This window comes from Oncorhynchus gorbuscha, linkage group LG19, assembly GCF_021184085.1.
Source record: "Oncorhynchus gorbuscha isolate QuinsamMale2020 ecotype Even-year linkage group LG19, OgorEven_v1.0, whole genome shotgun sequence".
Classification (NCBI taxonomy): domain Eukaryota; kingdom Metazoa; phylum Chordata; class Actinopteri; order Salmoniformes; family Salmonidae; genus Oncorhynchus; species Oncorhynchus gorbuscha.
In genome coordinates, this window is record NC_060191.1 from 55,723,650 (window position 1) to 55,742,431 (window position 18,782).

General features: G+C 39.7%; 1 protein-coding gene across 1 annotated transcript; it reads right to left on the bottom strand.

Moving 5' to 3' along the window:
• Nucleotides 1-749: 749 nt before the first annotated feature.
• Nucleotides 750-11,715, bottom strand: glb1l2 (galactosidase beta 1 like 2). Its single transcript, XM_046314568.1, has 19 exons — nucleotides 11,670-11,715; nucleotides 10,406-10,591; nucleotides 10,243-10,311; nucleotides 10,069-10,164; nucleotides 7,744-7,852; nucleotides 7,536-7,628; nucleotides 7,346-7,427; nucleotides 7,125-7,189; nucleotides 6,941-7,025; nucleotides 6,492-6,632; nucleotides 6,328-6,408; nucleotides 6,107-6,213; nucleotides 5,829-5,975; nucleotides 5,653-5,724; nucleotides 5,181-5,259; nucleotides 4,850-4,937; nucleotides 2,914-3,028; nucleotides 2,565-2,681; nucleotides 750-2,335 (listed from the first exon to the last, which is right to left on the bottom strand). Exons 2-19 carry the CDS (start codon nucleotides 10,567-10,569, stop codon nucleotides 2,225-2,227), a joined length of 1,821 nt encoding a protein of 606 aa, XP_046170524.1. The 5' UTR covers nucleotides 10,570-10,591; nucleotides 11,670-11,715; the 3' UTR covers nucleotides 750-2,224.
• Nucleotides 11,716-18,782: the final 7,067 nt, after the last annotated feature.

An 18,782-nucleotide genomic window follows, 5' to 3' on the forward strand; every position in this document is an offset into this window, starting at 1 on the left:
AGCAGACAATGAAGGCTCTTACAATATTCAATGATTACATTTCTCTCAAACAGGCAAAAGGCTGCATGTGCACCACCAAATCAGAACAGTAGGTGAAATTAAGAAGGGAAAAGGGACCAAATTATTAGGGTTCTGCACATGGGCTACTAACAGCTTACTACACAACATACACTTAGTATTACTTTCCTAGCTACAGTATACATATCTCCCTGGCATATTACATAATTTATGCAGCAGTTTACTAGACATTTTTGAACTCACCTTCCTTCCAAACCACTCATTGTGGAATTTGCGATTTCCAACTTGTTGTAATGTTAATGCCCAATGGTCGATGAGCACAGATACATTTATGATTTCTCTTAATATGACAAGGATTGAAAAGGATTTGCCAGTAGATTGTCGAGTTGATTAATGATGATGACTGCTAGCTAAGATTTTGAAAGTATGTTGACATCAGTCCAATCAAAGCTACTGTACATATTACGTGATTTGATGTCATTTTATGTGGCCAATGACCTTGAGCCTTTCGAGGTCTACCTTTAGACTTGGCGGTGACATAGTGTCCCCATGAGTGACAGAACACTGAGCCAATCACAGCGCACCGCTCCGTATTTTCTGCTGGCTTGCCCCACCACCACAGAAAACACTGAGCTAGGCTGAAACGCCTGCATTTTGGAGCTGCCTTGCTCAAGAAAACCAAAAAGGAACCATGTGTGTTTGTGGCTTTATTAACTCAAATTATATACATTTTTTGTTACATTGTTTGCAAACTGATGTGAGACATGTACTAATGCCAAAATAACATGCAAAACAGGCAAGCCTAACCTGCCCTGAATGACGTGTTGCCACTGTGTACATGTAGGTAAGGGTAAAAGTGAATAGGCAAAAATCGGGTTAGATGATAAACAGAGGTCAATATAAAGGATAATCTGTAATAAGAAAGATTTAAAATCAATGATATACAAGCATTCATCAAATAAAATAAAATACACAAAGGGGCGTGCCAGATTATTATAAAGTTATTACAGAGAAGAACAAAGAATTTATGATCAAATAAAATGACCAGTTAAAAAAAGATTGTAGGCTAATGTTTACGCACTAATAACCTGAGCTTTACCATTCAAGATGAGCATAAGATGCGCTGCAAACTATATTGTGTTCATCTAAATACAATGAAATACCTTTTTAGTCAACCTAACAGCAAAAGTATGCCTAACAGTACGCAAGACAAATACTGTAAATGTGAAATCAAGGAGTTTGTTTTTTCATCTATATTTCATTTTAGATGGACAATAACACTGCCTATCCAGACAACTAGAGTAAGGTACTGAACTTGAATGTTTTACACATCTGCATTTTACCTTTGAACTTAGTTGTCCTTTATCTCTTCCATCTCACCTTTCTTTGTTGTAATAGTCTACATTCCACCACTCAAAGTCTTGTCTTTTAATGCATGTACACTACTGTTCATAAATTTGGTGTCACTTTGAAATTTACTTGTTTTTGAAAGAAAAAAATAGCTTTTGTCTATTAAAATAACATCAAACTGATCAGAAATACAGTGTAGACATTGATAATATTGTAAATGACACTTGTAGCTGGAAACAGACGATTTGTAATGGAATACCTACATAGGCATACAGAGGCCCATTATCAGCAACCATCACTCCTGTGTTCCAATGACATGTTGTGTTAGCTAATCCAAGTTTAAGATTTTGAAAGGTTAATTGAGCATTAGAAAATAATTTTGTAATTATGTTAGCACAGCTGAAAACGGTTGTTCTGATTAAAGAAGCAATAAAACTGGCCATCTGGAGAATCAGCATTTGTGGGTTCAAATACAGGCTCAAAATGGCCAGAAACAAAATATTTACTTCTGGAACTGGTCAGTATATTCTTGTTCTGAAAAATGAAGGCTATTCCATGCAAGAAATTGTCAAGAAACTGAAGATCTTGTACAATGTTGTGTACTACTCCCTTCAAAAACAGACATTTCTAAGTGACCCCAAAAACATATGAACGGTAGTGTATGTAACTTGCCTTATGACTGTGCTCTAGACTACATAAAAATACATGTCTATCATCACATTCAGTGGTAGACCCATCCCATAACACAAAAACAACATTACATACAATGTGTTAAGGTAATCATAGCTTTGTATTACCGTGTTATTACTATGTTATAAGAAATTGCTGTGTCAATTTATTTAAAATATTTATAATTTCAAAGCAGAACACAAAATGGATATTTGTATACATCAATTGTTTTTCCATGATCAGGATTTTCAACAAATACTAATTTGTCATCAGCTTTCTGTTCCTCGAACACAATGATCTAAAATAATGAAAAAAGGATCCATTAAACAAACCATTCATTAAACAAACCATTCAAGCCTGTTTATGTATCAGTACGTGTCTTGATTTGAGGATAAACTGTACAAATAAAGTCTGATACACACTTTATAAGAATACATGGTAGTGTAAACATGAGAACTTCTGAAAACACATCAGAAGCCTAGAACCCTATATCTATTAGAAATTAAAGGAGCTTTTTTCAGTTCTACCTGATTACTTCCACTTTTGAGCCAAGGTCCAGGGAGGTAGAGGGTTTTCTGGGGACCGATGGACCAGTGGCGTCCAAGATTCTGCCCGTTGATAAAGACCACTCCTTTACTCCAGCCCTGTGGATGGAAACACTGTAATCAGTGACTTGACAATCAGAGTTTAGAGTTTCTCTGGGAACTTCTTTCATCAGTATGTGTGTCTGATGAGGGATGGGCCTACTATAATATAAACCAATAAACCAGAGATAGGTCTACCATACTATACGAATAAACCAGCAGGGAGGGACACAGTATGGACAGGTGGTGATCTCTATCATAACCACAGAGCCTGTTGGGCTGCTTTACACACAGGCAGTCTGATGAAGGTGTCTCTGGGATGGCCGTCCACATACAGCATACCCTGGAAGAACCCTGGGAAGGAAGGCTTCTGGGGGACTGAGTTCCACTGGCTTGCTGCACTCAGTCTGAAACATGGGAGGAGATCAAATCAAATTTATTTATATAGCCCTTCATACATCATGTGATATCTCAAAGTGCTGTACAGAAACCCAGCCTAAAGCCCCAAACAGCAAGCAATGCAGGTGTTGAAGCACGTTGGCTAGGAAAAACTCCCTAGAAAGGCCAAAACCTAGGAAGAAACCTAGAGGAACCAGGCTATGAGAGCACCCTATTATAACACAGGAAATCACTGACTAGCATTACAATACAAATCATATAAACTTTAATGGTCAAATGCAGACATTTTTTCTCTCAATATGAAGTCTTGTTTTCAATTAAATTAAATTAAATTTTTTAAATAGCTTCTTAGCAAAGGGCAATTTCTCAAGCAATAATTTTGCTTGGACTGTTTGAGAGTGGTCTGAGTGGGGAGGGGAAAACTGATATTCGCTGTTATTGGCAGAGAGGTTTTGTACTCTCTTATCGATCTATTAACTAATTTACCGCATGGTCATTTTTGATTTATTTTACCTTTATTTAACTAGGCATGCCAGTTAAATTTACAATGACAACAGTTATACAACGGTTGGGTCTAATCCTTGACGCTGATTGGTTAAAACCGCATTCCAGTCGGTGTCTTTTCCACAAGTTACCACCATGAAAGCTCTGATGGTGAAATGTATATTTACTCTGTTCCATCTCACTATACAATCCACTGTCTCAGACCAGCCAGACAATTTATAATCTTAATCCCCACTGTAAAAAGCATCTAGACATTATCTCCCATTTCTTTTAGACGAGCAATTGGTTTTCAATAGCGGAGATTTGTATAAAACCTGCAGTCTGAATCTCTGACATTTGCAACATTGTTTTAATATTGAAATTCGATCTCCAGCTGTCTCAGTAATTAACGTGTAGGGATCAGAAGTTTGAATGAGACAGACGGGCAGGCAGCTTTTCTGAGCCAGTCGAAATCATGAATCAGCATAATTTTTATGGACATATACAAAGAAATGTCAATAAAAAAAACAGGTAAAACTAAATGAAACACAGCTAGTTTGTTTTCTTTCCAGCTTCAGTTTGAAGTGATTGTGTTAGCTGTGTTGTTAGCTAACTCTCTGAACATCAGTGTCCTGATGAGAGAGCACATTTTCTATGCCAGGTGAAATCGAGCATCATTAGCTCCTTCTTACATTTACATTTAAGTCATTTAGCAGACGCTCTTATCCAGAGCGACTTACAAATTGGATGTGAATGTATCCAAATAAAGCCACTTAAACAAATGCAAATGCAGCTACTTTGTTGTTATTCTGGCTGCACTGTTTGACAAGACTGTAAATTAGTCATAGTTTGCTAGCTAGAAAGCAAGGCATAAGAATGTTGCCAGCCAGTACAGCAATAGAACATTTAGAAAAGAATGACTGGGTCATGTCCATAGATACAGAACAAAAATGACTTAACGACTGGGTTGCGCCTCTGGCAACCAAACCGATAGAACGAACGACTAGCCGGCTTGGGTAGCAACCCTAGATTTGTGTCAGGACGATATCCCGTTGAAGGATGAAATAGTATGAATAATTAATCAAAATAAAGTTCATGAAAATATGTCAATCATTATTTGAATATGTTGATAACCCGTTGTATAAAAGTAATAATGCCCTCGAAGCTGGTGTGTTTCAATTCAGGCTATAGGTGTGCTGCCGGCTTTCGACTTTGTCTCGGGCCTAACAACACCCGTGACAATATATCTTCCAGACACTGGCTTCTCAGGCATTATCACTTAAATTATAAACTGTAAGAGCCAGAATGGACCTTATTGTTGTATAAATGAAATGATCAGGACAAACCTCTTTAGGAAGTTTGGCTTCATATCCAAACAGTAGATTTTAAAGTCCTTCAGAGGCACGTGGTTCAATACAATATCTCCCACCAGACCTAGAACAGGGTGATAATGCAACGAAAGATTAAGAGCTGCATGGGCGAGTAACAATGCAATTATTCCAAGACCTCATTGATACGGTCACTATTTGTTGAGCATTTAGGTCTATCCACTTTAACGACTATGTACAGTTGTCACAGCAATGAAGGATTAAACCTGAAGGTCTACAGTGCCTTTAATGTACGCTTTCTGCCATGGAATTCTGATTGTTAAAGTGGTAGTAACTAAGAATACCATACCTTTACGCTGATCATCTAGGGCTTTCCCATAATTCACTCTTCCACAGTTCTCCACAAGTAAACTCAATGTTCGCTCTCCCTTCAATGGAAAATACATAAAACATGTGGAAACCACTAATTGATGCACTACAGTCAACAATGCACAGTACCCAAAGACAATAGAAGAACATGTGGCTTTCAGTTGGACTGCAGAGAGTAATTGATCCAATCTTCCGCTCTGCTATAGGACAGCATGGACTTGTTTTCCAATAACAGGCAGGTGCAAAGTTAGTGATTACGATTCCTCTTTGTTAGAACAACATTTGTCTGAAAACTTTGTTTGCATAATCCTGTCACCTTAGTAACAAACTCATTGATCAGCATCACCAGCAGCTATCACCTCTATCATGGTGTTGAATATAAACTAGCCAGTTTACAAAGCAGCTCAGCAGCACACCTGTAGACTGAATCTAAACACACAGTATCACCATACCTTCCCATCAGGCAGTGCAAACTCTACCGATTTATAGTCCAGGACACCAACAAAGTGTCTGTCCACAAACACCTAGAAGACAAGCCAACTTTATTAGTACAAATTATGTATTGTCATACGGTGTGTACCATATAGTATAGTACATTCATGCCATGTAGCTGTGTGTCTGTACTCACCAGGGCTCTGTCTTTAACATTTTTCTTGGAGTTCAGAAGGCCTCCCCTGCTGATAGTGGTCTCATATAGAGTGTAGCCATAGGACTGACCATTATTACTGTTGACAGGAAGGTTCTCCATGTTGACAGGCTCCTCTGACTTAAAGGGCTTGATGATGAAACATTGTCAATGTAGTGCATTCAATTAAATTAAGAACATTATGGAATCAACATCAACCCTTGAAGAGATAGAGTATTGCCAGTCTCAGCTGACAGCATGCTACTTGACCCTTAGCTCACCTTCTCAGTAAACTGCAGGCTCTCCCACAGTGACAGATGCTGCTGAATGATGACAGGCTCATACACTCTCCTGGCCTGGAGAGAGGGAACCTCAGGAAGCTTCTCACCTGAGACACACAGATACATGTGCCAGTTAGACATTTTTTCTCAAATTGCATATGGTGCCTGTTTTCCAAAACTTAAACGGTATTTTACGTGAATGTTTGAAAGAGAAAGCTTACTGTGAAACTGGCTGAATAAATTCCTCAAGAGCTGATACTTGGTGGTGTAATCTCCAGCCTCGGATAGCGGTGCATCATAATCTAAAAAATAAAATAAAAAATATTCAGATGACAACTTTTTTTTTGCAAGTAATATTACATTTGATAGGATATATAAAACCTACCATAGCTGCCGACCTGAGGTTTGTAGGTGCCAAGGTTCGCCACAGCTCCATTCATGAAGCCAAAGCTGGTTCCACCATGGAACATATAGAGGTTGATGGATACACCTGACTCCAGTATCTGTGACACCACAGCCAACATGTCTACCAGAAAAGTAGACAGACAGAATCAATGATAGACGGTGGGCAATCATACAGTCCTTAGACTGATGAATGAATGATCCTGTGTGGCTAAGTTGGTAGAGCATGGCACTTACAATGCCAGGGTTGTGAGTTCAATTCCCAAGGGGGACCAATACAAACAAAATATGATATATGCGCTCACTAGTGTAAGTTGCTCTGGGCAAGAGTGTCTGCTAAATGACAATGTGTAAAAGGTGGATGAACTTTAAGAGTTGCTATAACTAGGGGATATATGACATGATCTTAACCTAGTTTGTAATGAAACTTACCCTCTGCTGGAAACACATGGTGAGATTCACTCCAGACATCAAACCACCCAGACCAGTACTCCATTACAAGCAGAGGTTTCTGGGGCTACAGTAAGGGAAAAGTCACACTTCATCTTTGGACCACTATGTTTTCTCAGATGCAAGACAAAATAGAAGAAAATAGAGAATCATTGGCACTATATACCTGCATGTACGCTAAATATTGTATTGTTCCGTAGGCCAGTCTTTGAAGGTTTACCGTCTTGAGAACTTAAGAGAGGAGGGGTTCAAGTGATGAACAATGTAGACTAAAGAAGGATATTTTCTAGCAGCATCATTACTCTATTGAAAGCAAGTGAAATAGCACAAAGATATACATTGTAGCACATTACCAAATATCAAGATCTAGCAATAGAAAACCACTACCTCCATCCACTCCTCCACATTTGAGCCCCTCCCGGTTGTCTGATGTCAGCAGGAGTTCATTGGTTCCTCTGGATAGTAGAGCCTGCCAATGAGAATACAGTTTCACTATACATTTATAGGTCACTGCAAAAGTTTATACTGGGCATACAGTATGATGCAGATGGTGAGAAACAGTACAGTCTCACAGTACCTCCTTTATAAAAGGCATGTAGTGTTCATCCTTTGCATATGAGCCATACTCATTCTCCACTTGAACTGCAATGATGGGGCCTCCCTCTTTAAACTATAAAACAGGAGGACAACATGTATTGACAGCTCGCTCTCTAACACCCCTGCGAACCGCTCTAACAGATATCAGGACTTAAGAACTTGGATAATAAGGAAACTAATTTACGTACTTGTAGAGGCTTAATTATTGGGATGAGTTTGTCAAAGAAAGAGTTCACTGCTTCTGTGAAGCCAGGGTAGGTTGTCCTCAACTTCATGTTTTTGTCACGTAACAGCCAGCTTAAAAGAAAATAACTGTTTTAAGGATGTCTCATTCAACATATTGGTTTGTGTTCCGGGATTCATCCAATGGCATTTGAGGAGTATACCACCTCAGTCATCGGCTTCATCAATAAGTGCGTCAACAACGTCGTCCCCACAGTGACCGTATGTATGTTGTCATGTTTTGTTTCTAAATGTCTGTGCATGAGTGAAGGTTTCTCGGGAGAGGGTAACAGTTAATGTGATTGGATGTTAATTATTTGACTAGGCTACCTGTATTTGACATTGTATTGTTATTTCGCTGAACACGAGATGGTTTAATTTAATTTTTGGCAGTGAAACGATGCTACTCAGTCGAGAGAAAAAACCTCACCCAAAATGTACACACACACGTTCAAAAGTTTGGGGTCAAGAAATGTCCTTCTTGGCTTTGGGGGTGACCAGTGAGATATACCTGCTGGAGCGCGTGCTGCTATGATGACCAGTGAGCTGAGATAAGGCGGGGCTTTAGTTATCTTGTAGATAACCTGTAGCCAGTGGGTTTGGCGACGAGTATGAAGCGAGGGCCAACCAACGAGAGCGTACAGGTCGCAATGGTGGGTAGTGTATGGGGCTTTGGTGACAAAAAGGATGGCACTGTGATAGACTGCATCCAGTTTGTTGAGTCGAGTGTTGGAGGCTATTTTTTAGATGACATCACCAAAGTTGAGGATCGGTAGGATGGTCAGTTTTACGAGGGTATGTTTGAAAGCATGAGTGAAGGATGCTTTGTTGCGAGATTTAATTTTGGATTGGAGATGCTTAATGTGAGACTGGAAGGAGAGTTTACAGTCTAACCAGACACCTAGGTATTTGTAGTTGTCCACGTATTCTCAGTCAGAGCCGAGTAGTGATGCTGGACGGGCGAGCAGGTGCCTTAGCTTTCCTAACTGCCTGTGTATATTTGTTCCCAACCTCCCTGAAAAGTTTCATATCACGGGGGCTATTCGATGCTAATGAAGAAAGCCACAGGATGTTTTTGTGGTGGTCAAGGGCAGACAGGTCTGGAGTGAACCAAGGACTATATCTATTCCTAGTTCTACATTTTTTGAATGGGGCATGCTTATTTAAGATGGTGAGCAAGGCACTTTTAAATTATAGCCAGGCATCTACTGACGGGATGAGGTCAATGTCATTCCAGGATAACCGACCAGGTCGATTAGAAAGGCCTGCTCGCAGAAGTGTTTTAGGGAGCGTTTAACAGTGATGGGGGGTGGTCATTTGGTCACAGACCCATTACGGATGCAGGCAAACAGCAGAGGTGTATTTGGAGGGCGAGTTAGTTAGGATGACATCTATGAGGGTGCCCGTGTTTACGGATTTGGAGTTGTACCTGGTAGGTTCATTGATCATTTGTGTGAGATTGAGGGCATCAAGCTTGGATTGTAGGATGGCCGAGGTGTTAAGCATGTCCCAGTTTCGGTCACCTAGTAGCACAAGCGCAGAAGATAGGTGGGGGGCAATCAATTCACATATGCTATCGAGGTCACAGCTGGGGGCAGAGGGAGGTCTATAGCAAGCGGCAACAGTGAGACTCGTTTCTGGAAAGCTGAATTTTTAGAAGTAGAAGCTCGAATTGTTTGGGTACAGACTTGGATAGTAATACAGAACTCTGCAAGCTATCTTTGCAGTATATTACAACACCGCCCCCTTTAGCAGTTCTATCTTGGTGGAAAATGTTATAGCTAACTATGGAGATTTCAGGGTTTTTGGTGGTTTTCCTAAGCCAGTATTCAGACACGGCTAAGGCATCCGGGTTGGCAGAGTGTGCTAAAGCCGTGAGTAAAACAAACTTAGGGAGTATGCTTCTAATGTTAACATGCATGAAACCAAGTCTTTTACAGTTACAGAAGTCAACAAATGAGAGCACCTGGGGAGTGGGAGTGGAGCTAGGCACTGCAGGACTTGGATTAACATTAACATGTACAAATGACCTCGACTAACCTGTACCCCCGTACATTGACTCGGTACCGGTACCCCATGTATTATAGCCTCAATTTTTTATATATATATTTTTTACTTTAGTTTATTTGGTAAATATTTTCTTAACTCTTCTTGAACTGCACTGGTGGTTAAGGGCTTGTAAGTAAGCATTTCACGGTAAGGTCTACACTTGTTGTATTCGGCGCATGTGACAAATAAAGTTTGATTCGATCCCTGCTACAAAGTTAAAGGCTTAAAGTAATGGAAACAACCTGGGGAGCCCTCCTAAGTCCCACTCAGCACAGATGTAGGGTCCTGGCCGCAGAATCACCCAGAGCCCCAACTCTGCTGCTAGGCTGATGTATGCCCTGAGAAACACAGAGAAAAACAGAGAGTCAAAGCTCAACAGCTCTATCAAACATATTCATCACAAAAGTCTTCCTTACTTTAAATCCAACTGGTCCTGGAAGTTGAAAACCCCTCTCTCTGGCTCATGAAGGTTCCATGGCACATACCTGGAAAATAAGCAGTCATTCTCAGTATCTCTCCATAGTAGAGCAGCAGTGAGTGGTGGTATAAGAGAACATGAGGTGTTCTGTGTGTCCCTACGTGGTGAGAGTGTTGACCCCACAGGCCCTCATCTTCAGCAGCCGGTCCTCCCAGTAGGCTCTGGGGACGCGGAAGTAGTGGATAGAGCCCCCCAGGATGCGAAAGGGCTCTCCCTCCAGAGTGAACTGAAAGGAGTTGGCCCTCAGACCCTCTTTCTGGCTCATTCTCCTCACCTCTGGCTGCAGGCTGGAAGAAACAGACAAACCACTGTCTGGATCTCTTATGAATGTTATGAATAATCACACTTAAGACAATAATTAGAGCAACTGTGTAGGGACTAATAAATGCATACAACTTGTAAGATACTGTATGATGATAGAATATATTATGACCAGAATCGATAGCTGTTATTCTAAGACAGTCAATTCAACACATAATAAAATATCCTTATGTAGATTGACCAATCTCAGCTAATGTCAAAATTAAGAATCTTACCTTCTACATTGATTTTCACAAAGTCTAAAGCTGAAATAATGTTCAGAATGGCTTATACCCATCTACTGAAGCAGAGCTCACGCAGACGGCTTCAACGAATGGAGAACAATGAAGAAAGGCCTAGAATGCTTTGAACAAGGGAAACCATTGTTGTTTCAAAACACTGCTGTTATTTTAGTGTTGAAGTGTTGTATACTGAACATAAATATAAACGCATAATGTAAATTGTTGGTCCCATATTTTATGAGCTGAAATAAAAAGATCCCAGAAATGTTCCACATGCACAAAAAGCGAATTTCTCTAAAGTATTGTGCACACATTTGTTTACATCCCTGTTAAGTGAGATTTTATCCTTTGCCAAGATAATCTATCCTCCTGACAGGTGTGGCATATCAAGAAGCTCATAAAAGGCATGATCATTACACAGGTGCACCTTGTGCTGGGAACAATAAAAGGACATTCTAAAATGAGCAGTTTGTCAAATAAGACAACGCCACAGATGTTTCAAGTTGAGGGATAGTGAAATTGGCATGCTGACTGCAGAAACCAGAGTGGTTGACAGAAAATTTAATGTTAATTTCTCTACCATGAGCAGTCTCCAACATCGCTTTAGGGTATTTGGCAGTGCGTCCAACCAAGCCTCACAACCGCAGACCACATGTAACCACGCCAGCACAGGACTTCCACATTAGGCTTCTTCACCTGCAGGATCGTCTGAGACCAGCCACCCCAACAGTTGATGAAACTGTAGGTTTGCTCAACCAAATAATTTCTGCAAACTGTTAGAAACTCTCTCAGGGAAGCTCATCTGTATGCTCGTCGTCCTCACCTTCGATGGCCACCGGCACGGTGGAGAAGTGTGCTCTTCACGGACGAAACCTAGTTTCACTGTACCGGGCAGATGGAAGACTGTATGGCGTTGTGTGGGCCAATGGTTTGCTGATGGCAACATTGTGAACAGAGTGCCCCGTGGTGGCAGTGGGGTTATGGTATGGGCATGCATAAGCTACGGACAAAGAACACAATTGCATTTTAGAATGTGTGCCGTCATCACTTCATGTTTCAGCATGATAATGCACGGCCCCATGTTCAGTGTGTCAAATCGGAGGGCCTGTTGTCCGGACTTCTGGCAGTCTCTATGGGGGTGCCACAGGGTTCAATTCTCAGGCCGACTCTCTTCTCTGTATACAATGACGTAGCTCTTACTGCTGGTGATATATATATACACACATCTTTTTTTTAACGAGGCACCTTTTATTTAACAAGGCAAGTCAGTTTAGAACACATTGTTATTTTCAATGACGGCCTAGGAACGGTGGGTTAACTGCCTTGTTCAGGGGCAGAAAGACAGATTTTCACCTTGTCAGCTCGGGGGATCCAGTCTTGCAACCTTACAGTTAACTAGTCCAATGCAATAACGACCTGCCGCTCTCTCGTTGCACTCCACAAGGAGACTGCCTGTTACGCAAATGCAGTAAGCAAAGGTAAGTTGCTAGCTAGCATTAAACTTCTCATAAAAAACATTAAATCATAATCATAGTTAACTACACATGGTTGATGATATTACTAGATATTATCTATCGTGTCCTGTGTTGCATATAATCTGACTGAGCATACAAGCATCTAAGTATCTGACTGAGCGGTGGTAGGCAGAAGCAGGCACGTAAACATTCATTCAAACAGCACTTTCGTGCCTTTTGCCAGCAGCTCCTTTTTGTGCGTCAAGCATTGTGCTGTTTATGACTTCAAACCTATCAACTCCCGAGATGAGGCTGGTGTGACCGAAGTGAAATGGCTGACTAGTTAGCGCCCCCTAATAGCGTTTCAAACGGCCCTCGCTCTGAGCCTTGGGGTGGTTGCTTCCTTTGCTCTGCATGGGTAACGCTGCTTCGATGTGGTGGCTGGTTCGAGCCCAGGGAGGAGCTCTAATCTCTACTTGCACATTCATCTTCTGCACATCTACCATTCCAGTGTTTAATTGCTATATTATAATTACTTCACCAACATGGCCTATTTATTGCCTCACCTCCCTTATCCTACCTGATTTGCATACACTATATATAGACTTTTTCCACTGTATTATTGACTATGTTTTGTTTATTCCATGTATAACTCTGTGTTGTTCTATGTGTCGAACTGCTTTGCTTTATCTTGGCCAGGTCGCAATTGTAAATGAGAACTTGTTCTCAACTTGCCTACCTGGTTAAATAAAAGGTGAAATAAAATAAATAAGATTCCGTTATCAATCAGACACATGTTTGGAATGTTCAGGCCAACAGAATGTTTACCTTTGACCTCTCGGGTACAAATCAGAATTACCTGTATAAATTGCTTTAAAAAGGAAACCCTGATACATTTTAAACTTTGTTTGACAAGTGATTCTTAAAGGCCATGATATTACCATTCAAATTATAATATATAACCAACTTTGAAAGCACCACCTATCACTATTGTTAAAAAAATAGCCCATATTGTGCCACTGACATTAAAAATGGTGTAAGCTTAGCCATATAATTACACGTAGTGGCTATGTTTTTGGATTGTAATTTTGGTGATAGAATCTCCAAATTGCGCACACACACAGCTAGAACAGGATTTTTTTTTTTTTTTTTTTTGCAGATACAGGGCCATCACAAGATTCATGCATTAAGCCCACAGGAGCTTTTTCACAATATGGCTGCCAAACAACTCAAAGGGGTATTATTTAATTGATTTCGCATGACTATACCTGCATGTATGAAATACAGGCCTAATTGTAATATGCCCAATAATATCTAAAAATGTTCATAGTGATGTGGAATACACAACCAAATGTGCCTAATATACAGTACCAGTGACAAGTTGACACACTTACTCATTCAAAGGTCTTATTTTATTTGTACTATTTTCTACATTTTAGAATAATAGTGAAGACATCAACTATGAAATAACACATATTGAATCATCTAGTAACCAAAAAGTTGTTAAATCAAAATATATTTGAGATTCTTCAAAGTAGCTACCCATTGCCTTGATGACAGCTTTGTACACTCTTGGCATTCTCTCAATCAGCTTCACCTGGAATGCTTTTTCAACAGTCCTTAAAGGAGTTCCCACATGTGCTGAGCATTTGTTGGCTGCTTTTCCTTCACTCTGCGGTCAAACTCATCCCAAACCATCTCAATTGGATTGAGGTCAGATGATTGTGGAGGCCAGGTCAGCTGATGCAGCACTCCATCACTCTCCTTGGTCAAATAGCCCTTACTCAGCCTGGATGTGTGTTTTGGGTCATTGTCCTGTTGAAAAATAAATGATAGTCCCACTAAGCGCAAAACAGATGGGATGGCGTATCGCTGCAGAATCTTGTGGTAGCCATGCTGGTTAAGCGTGCCTTGAATTCTAAATAAATCACAGAGTGTCATCAGCAAAGCACCCCCACACCTTCTCCTCCATGCTTATTATTATTGGTGTTCTTTAGTAGTGGTTTATTTGTAGCAATTCAACCACGAAGGCCTGATTCACACAGGCTCCTCTGAACAGCTGATGTTGAAGTGTCTGTTGAACTCTGAAGCATTTTTTGGGGCTGCAATTCCTGAGTCTGGTAACTTTAATGAACTTGTCCTCTTCCTTTCCTGTGGCGGTCCTCATGAGAGCCAGTTTCATCATCGCGCTTGATGGTTTTTTGCGACAGCACTTGAAGAAACTTTGAAAGTTCTTCAAATGTTCCGGATTGACTGACCTTCATGTCTTAAAGTAATGGACTGTCATTTCTCTGCTAATTTGAACTGTTCTTGCCATAATATGGACTTGGCATTTTACCAAATAAGGCTATCTAATGTATACCACCCCTACCTTGTCACAACCCAACCCAACTCAAACACGTTAAGGAAAGAAATTCCACAAATGAACTTTTAACAAGGCACACCTGTTAATTGAAATGGATTCCAGGTGACTACCTCATGAAGCTGGTTGAAAGAATGCCAAGAGTGTGCAAAGCTGTCATCAAGGCAAAGAGTGGCTACTTTGAAGAATCTCAAATATGAAATATATTTGATGTGTTATTTCATTTTTAAATGTCTTCACTATTATTCTACAATGTAGAAAATAGTACAAATAACCCCAAAAAACGTGGTTTGAGTAGGTGTCTCAACTTTTTATTGGTAGTGGTATATTAACATTAAATTCCCAGAATTAAGAATGTGCCCAAAAAGCTGTCAGAATTGCTTATTTCTGAAGATGTTATGATCAATAATTGCAATATCTTCAAACATGTCAAATGTATATATACATGTGAGTAGTCATGGATGTGAGCTGACCAAAATATATGCAATGTTATCCTATTAACTGTTTTCATAAAACAGAGGACTACAACTTCTACAATTCCATAGGAATACCAATCAATTTTAAAGTGAGCTCCAAAAAGTATTGGGACAGTGACACAGCTCTGTACTCCAACACTTTGGATTCAATACAATGACGGAGGTTAAAGTGCAGACTGACTTGTATTTTCATCCATATCGGGTGAACCGTTTAGAAATTACAACACTTTTTGTACATAGTACCCCCATTTTAGGGGACCCAAATTATTGGGACAAATTAACTTATGTGAATTAAAGTAGTCAAAAGTTTAGTATTTGGTCCCATATTCTTAGCACGCAATGACTACATCAAGCTTATGACTTTACAAACTTGTTGGATGTGTAAGAACATTCAAAGATCAATATACAACGCAGAGGATTAAAAGGTCAAGAGGGAATTAATGATCAATGGAAATAGTTGTTTTTCAGTTCAACATCTGTTTAGAATCTGTATAGGGGTTTCAGCCCGGACTCATAGCTACATATGTCAAGTTCTCATTAGTTCAAATTGTTTATACATTGATCCTGAAATGGAATACTTGTAATCTGGCCATTTGGACAATTTTATTGCAGGAAATGGTCAACCACAGGCTAGGGTTGGGGGTTTAAAACTAAATCCTGTCTCTTTGTTCAGTGGAGAGAAACACTGAGGACAGGGAAGAATGACCAGCTACTTCCCAACATAACAACCATGATTTGTTATCTTTAAATAAATATATTTTTCTCCCCCCTGATTTGCTTTGCGGCCCGTGTTATCGAAGAATAACATCAACACTAATACTCCAGGTCGCAGTTGTAAATGAGATCTTGTTCTCAACTGGCCTGCCTGGTTAAATAATGGTGAAATTAAAACTTGGTGCCGTGAACCGGATGAATTGGTCTCTAACAACAACAAGAAGAAAACTCAACCCACTTTCCACTGTGGTGTTATTTCCCCCATTGACTTCTTACCTCAAAATTGCCTTGCTATTCATGTTGAATAAATTAGTCTGTTAATATGAACTAAGCAAGCTGATATATCATTCAGTTTACTGTAGACTGTCTGAAATTAGATGTAGACCTATCAGGGGCTATAGGGTACCTGTCTTTATCAAAGCAAACCATGGCAAAATTGAATAACATTCATAAACCTAGATTTTAGTCTGCAGCCTATGACTATTGAAATGACAAGTTAATCTCGCAAATGGGCCATTTATAACGGTTTGTAGTCTTAACATCTGGCATATAATAAAATAACAATTGCCAAAAACAGCTTAAATGTTGTTATTTTATGTTTGTCCAAGTGTTTCTTGCTCAGAGATTATCTGTCCAACTTTCATCACTCAAACTCTCCTGTCGGATGTATCTACAGTTATGTGCATGCGCAAAGAGGATTAATTTACAATTATAAACCTGTTTCGAGCCCTGAAAGCCGTGGTATATCAGGACATATACCACTGGTATGACAAATTACTTTTTACAGTTGTAATTACATTGGCAACCATGTATATTATAGCAATACGGCACCCCAGGGGGTTGTGGTATATGGCCAATATACCAGGGCTAACGGCTGCATGCAGGCACTCCGCATTGCGAGATACATAAGCCGTGGTATATTGGCCACATCCATTGATGGAAAATGATCTGGCGAGGCAAATTATATTTTCTCTTGACACATATTCAAATTCCTTTACCTCATAGCTTGCAATAATTAAAAACATTTTAGGAAAAACGAATTATGCTTCTAACGTCGTTACTATGATATTCCTTAATTGACTCGATATCGTTATGGGAAAAGGGTTTGTTTAATATGCAATTCTTCTCTTGCTTAGATATACAATCCGAATAGTTTCAGGCCTTTTGTCGGGTTTTGAGTGATCATTGGGCTTGAAATTTGAGCTTGACCTGGCAACCCTGGTTACATGGATAAAAAGTTTTCCCCATTACAATCTAGTGTAAACAGTAGGCTATAACACCAAATGGTAAGATTCCTGTATTGCAAGTTCGCCTGACCCTGTCTTTTTACTGATTTTGATGTAAGGACAAAACGTGATACAATATATTGCAACTATCCGTTTCATAGTGCCTATTGAAAGCGAGCAATATGTTACGCCTAACACGGACAATGTAAACTAAAGCCTGCTGAAAGTCGAATTATGATAGACTAATGAGAAACACTGTGAATTTTGTCAGAACTAACAGTCAGACTTTCCACTTGCATTAGGTTTGGAGCTGTGTGTAAATTCGGGTAAAAATGTATATTTTAATTTATTAAGTTCTATAGCTCTCACCTGTATTTTCCCCTCGAGTGAATCGCCTGTATAGTATTATTCCTGTTCTTCCGGTGTGGTCTTTGAAGGCGTGGGCTGTCAAACCAGCTGTTGCAACGCTGTAACGTTATTCGTAAACCATTTTTAATGTGTCCATGGTCGTCAGGCTGTCTCTCACACGACAGCGGTATGCCATTCTCTGATATATTTTAATTCACACGGTAAGGCCAAAAATTATTGGAACTAAATCAAGATAAACCACAGCCTGTCGTTTAAAATGGAAACAAGGGAGTCATAGTGGGCAGAGCCAAGCACGAGCTAGCGAGACCCTATTGGTGCCTTATAACCTATATTTGCATATTTCCGTTAGGGAACGTCTACTCTGCGAAGTGCGCGTATACAACAACGCATTTTTAAAAAAAACTTTGGCAAGGGGTAGAGTCTAAAAAAATTACTCGACTCTGTTCGTAAAATATTATAGTTTTGAGAACAGACATTTTTTTAATCGATGAGAAAATGTGCAGAATGTCGGACAAAAGCCATCTCGTTCCAGCTTCTACTGCCGGCTAATGGGCTTCCTCTCAAGTGGGTGGAACCGCCAAGCGGATGCTTCACATTTCTTCATCCGGTGAAATAGCTGTCTCATTGTTTTGTCTGTGACAAGACTTTATGGACAGGTCTCGAGAGTATGTACACAATTTTGTCCTATTTGTTTGTTTTTCCTCGTGTTTTCATGTACCTGCAAATGCATCAATAGGCAACCAGTATCCCAAACGGACCCTTTAAAATCTGGTTATTTAAAGACAATCTATTATAGGTAATGCTATTAAAGACCTTTCATAATGGCAAAATATTATCAGATTGTTAAATATTATTACATAGAAGAGGTAGGACTACAAATGTGAGAAATGATATACAATCAATACTTTTGATAGTCTAGTTAATACAAAGCCATTCCATATCTTTCATTTACCCCATCATGAACTTTCACCTGACCCACCTACCATGGACATGAACCTTTGTGTAGACAAACACGTAGCTTGTGTGTTGCCATTTGTTATGGCTCAGTTCAGCACTCATTCCACAGTGCAACAGTGTGAACAATTGACTATGTACTTCTCACTCATATTCAAATATAGATTTCCATTCTTGTAAGACGAGGAGTAGCATGTATGTAGCTTATGCTGAAAGCTTTGTTGATTTATCTAAATTTGTTGGGTGTGTCTTGTATGCTTGTCACAAGAATTATAAATACTTACTTACTCACCTTAGATTGCTATTGTCTAGTTCTTATGACTCCTATCTAGTCTAACTTTCTGGTTTGACCAGAAGTTTGTCTGTCTCTTCCAGCCAACA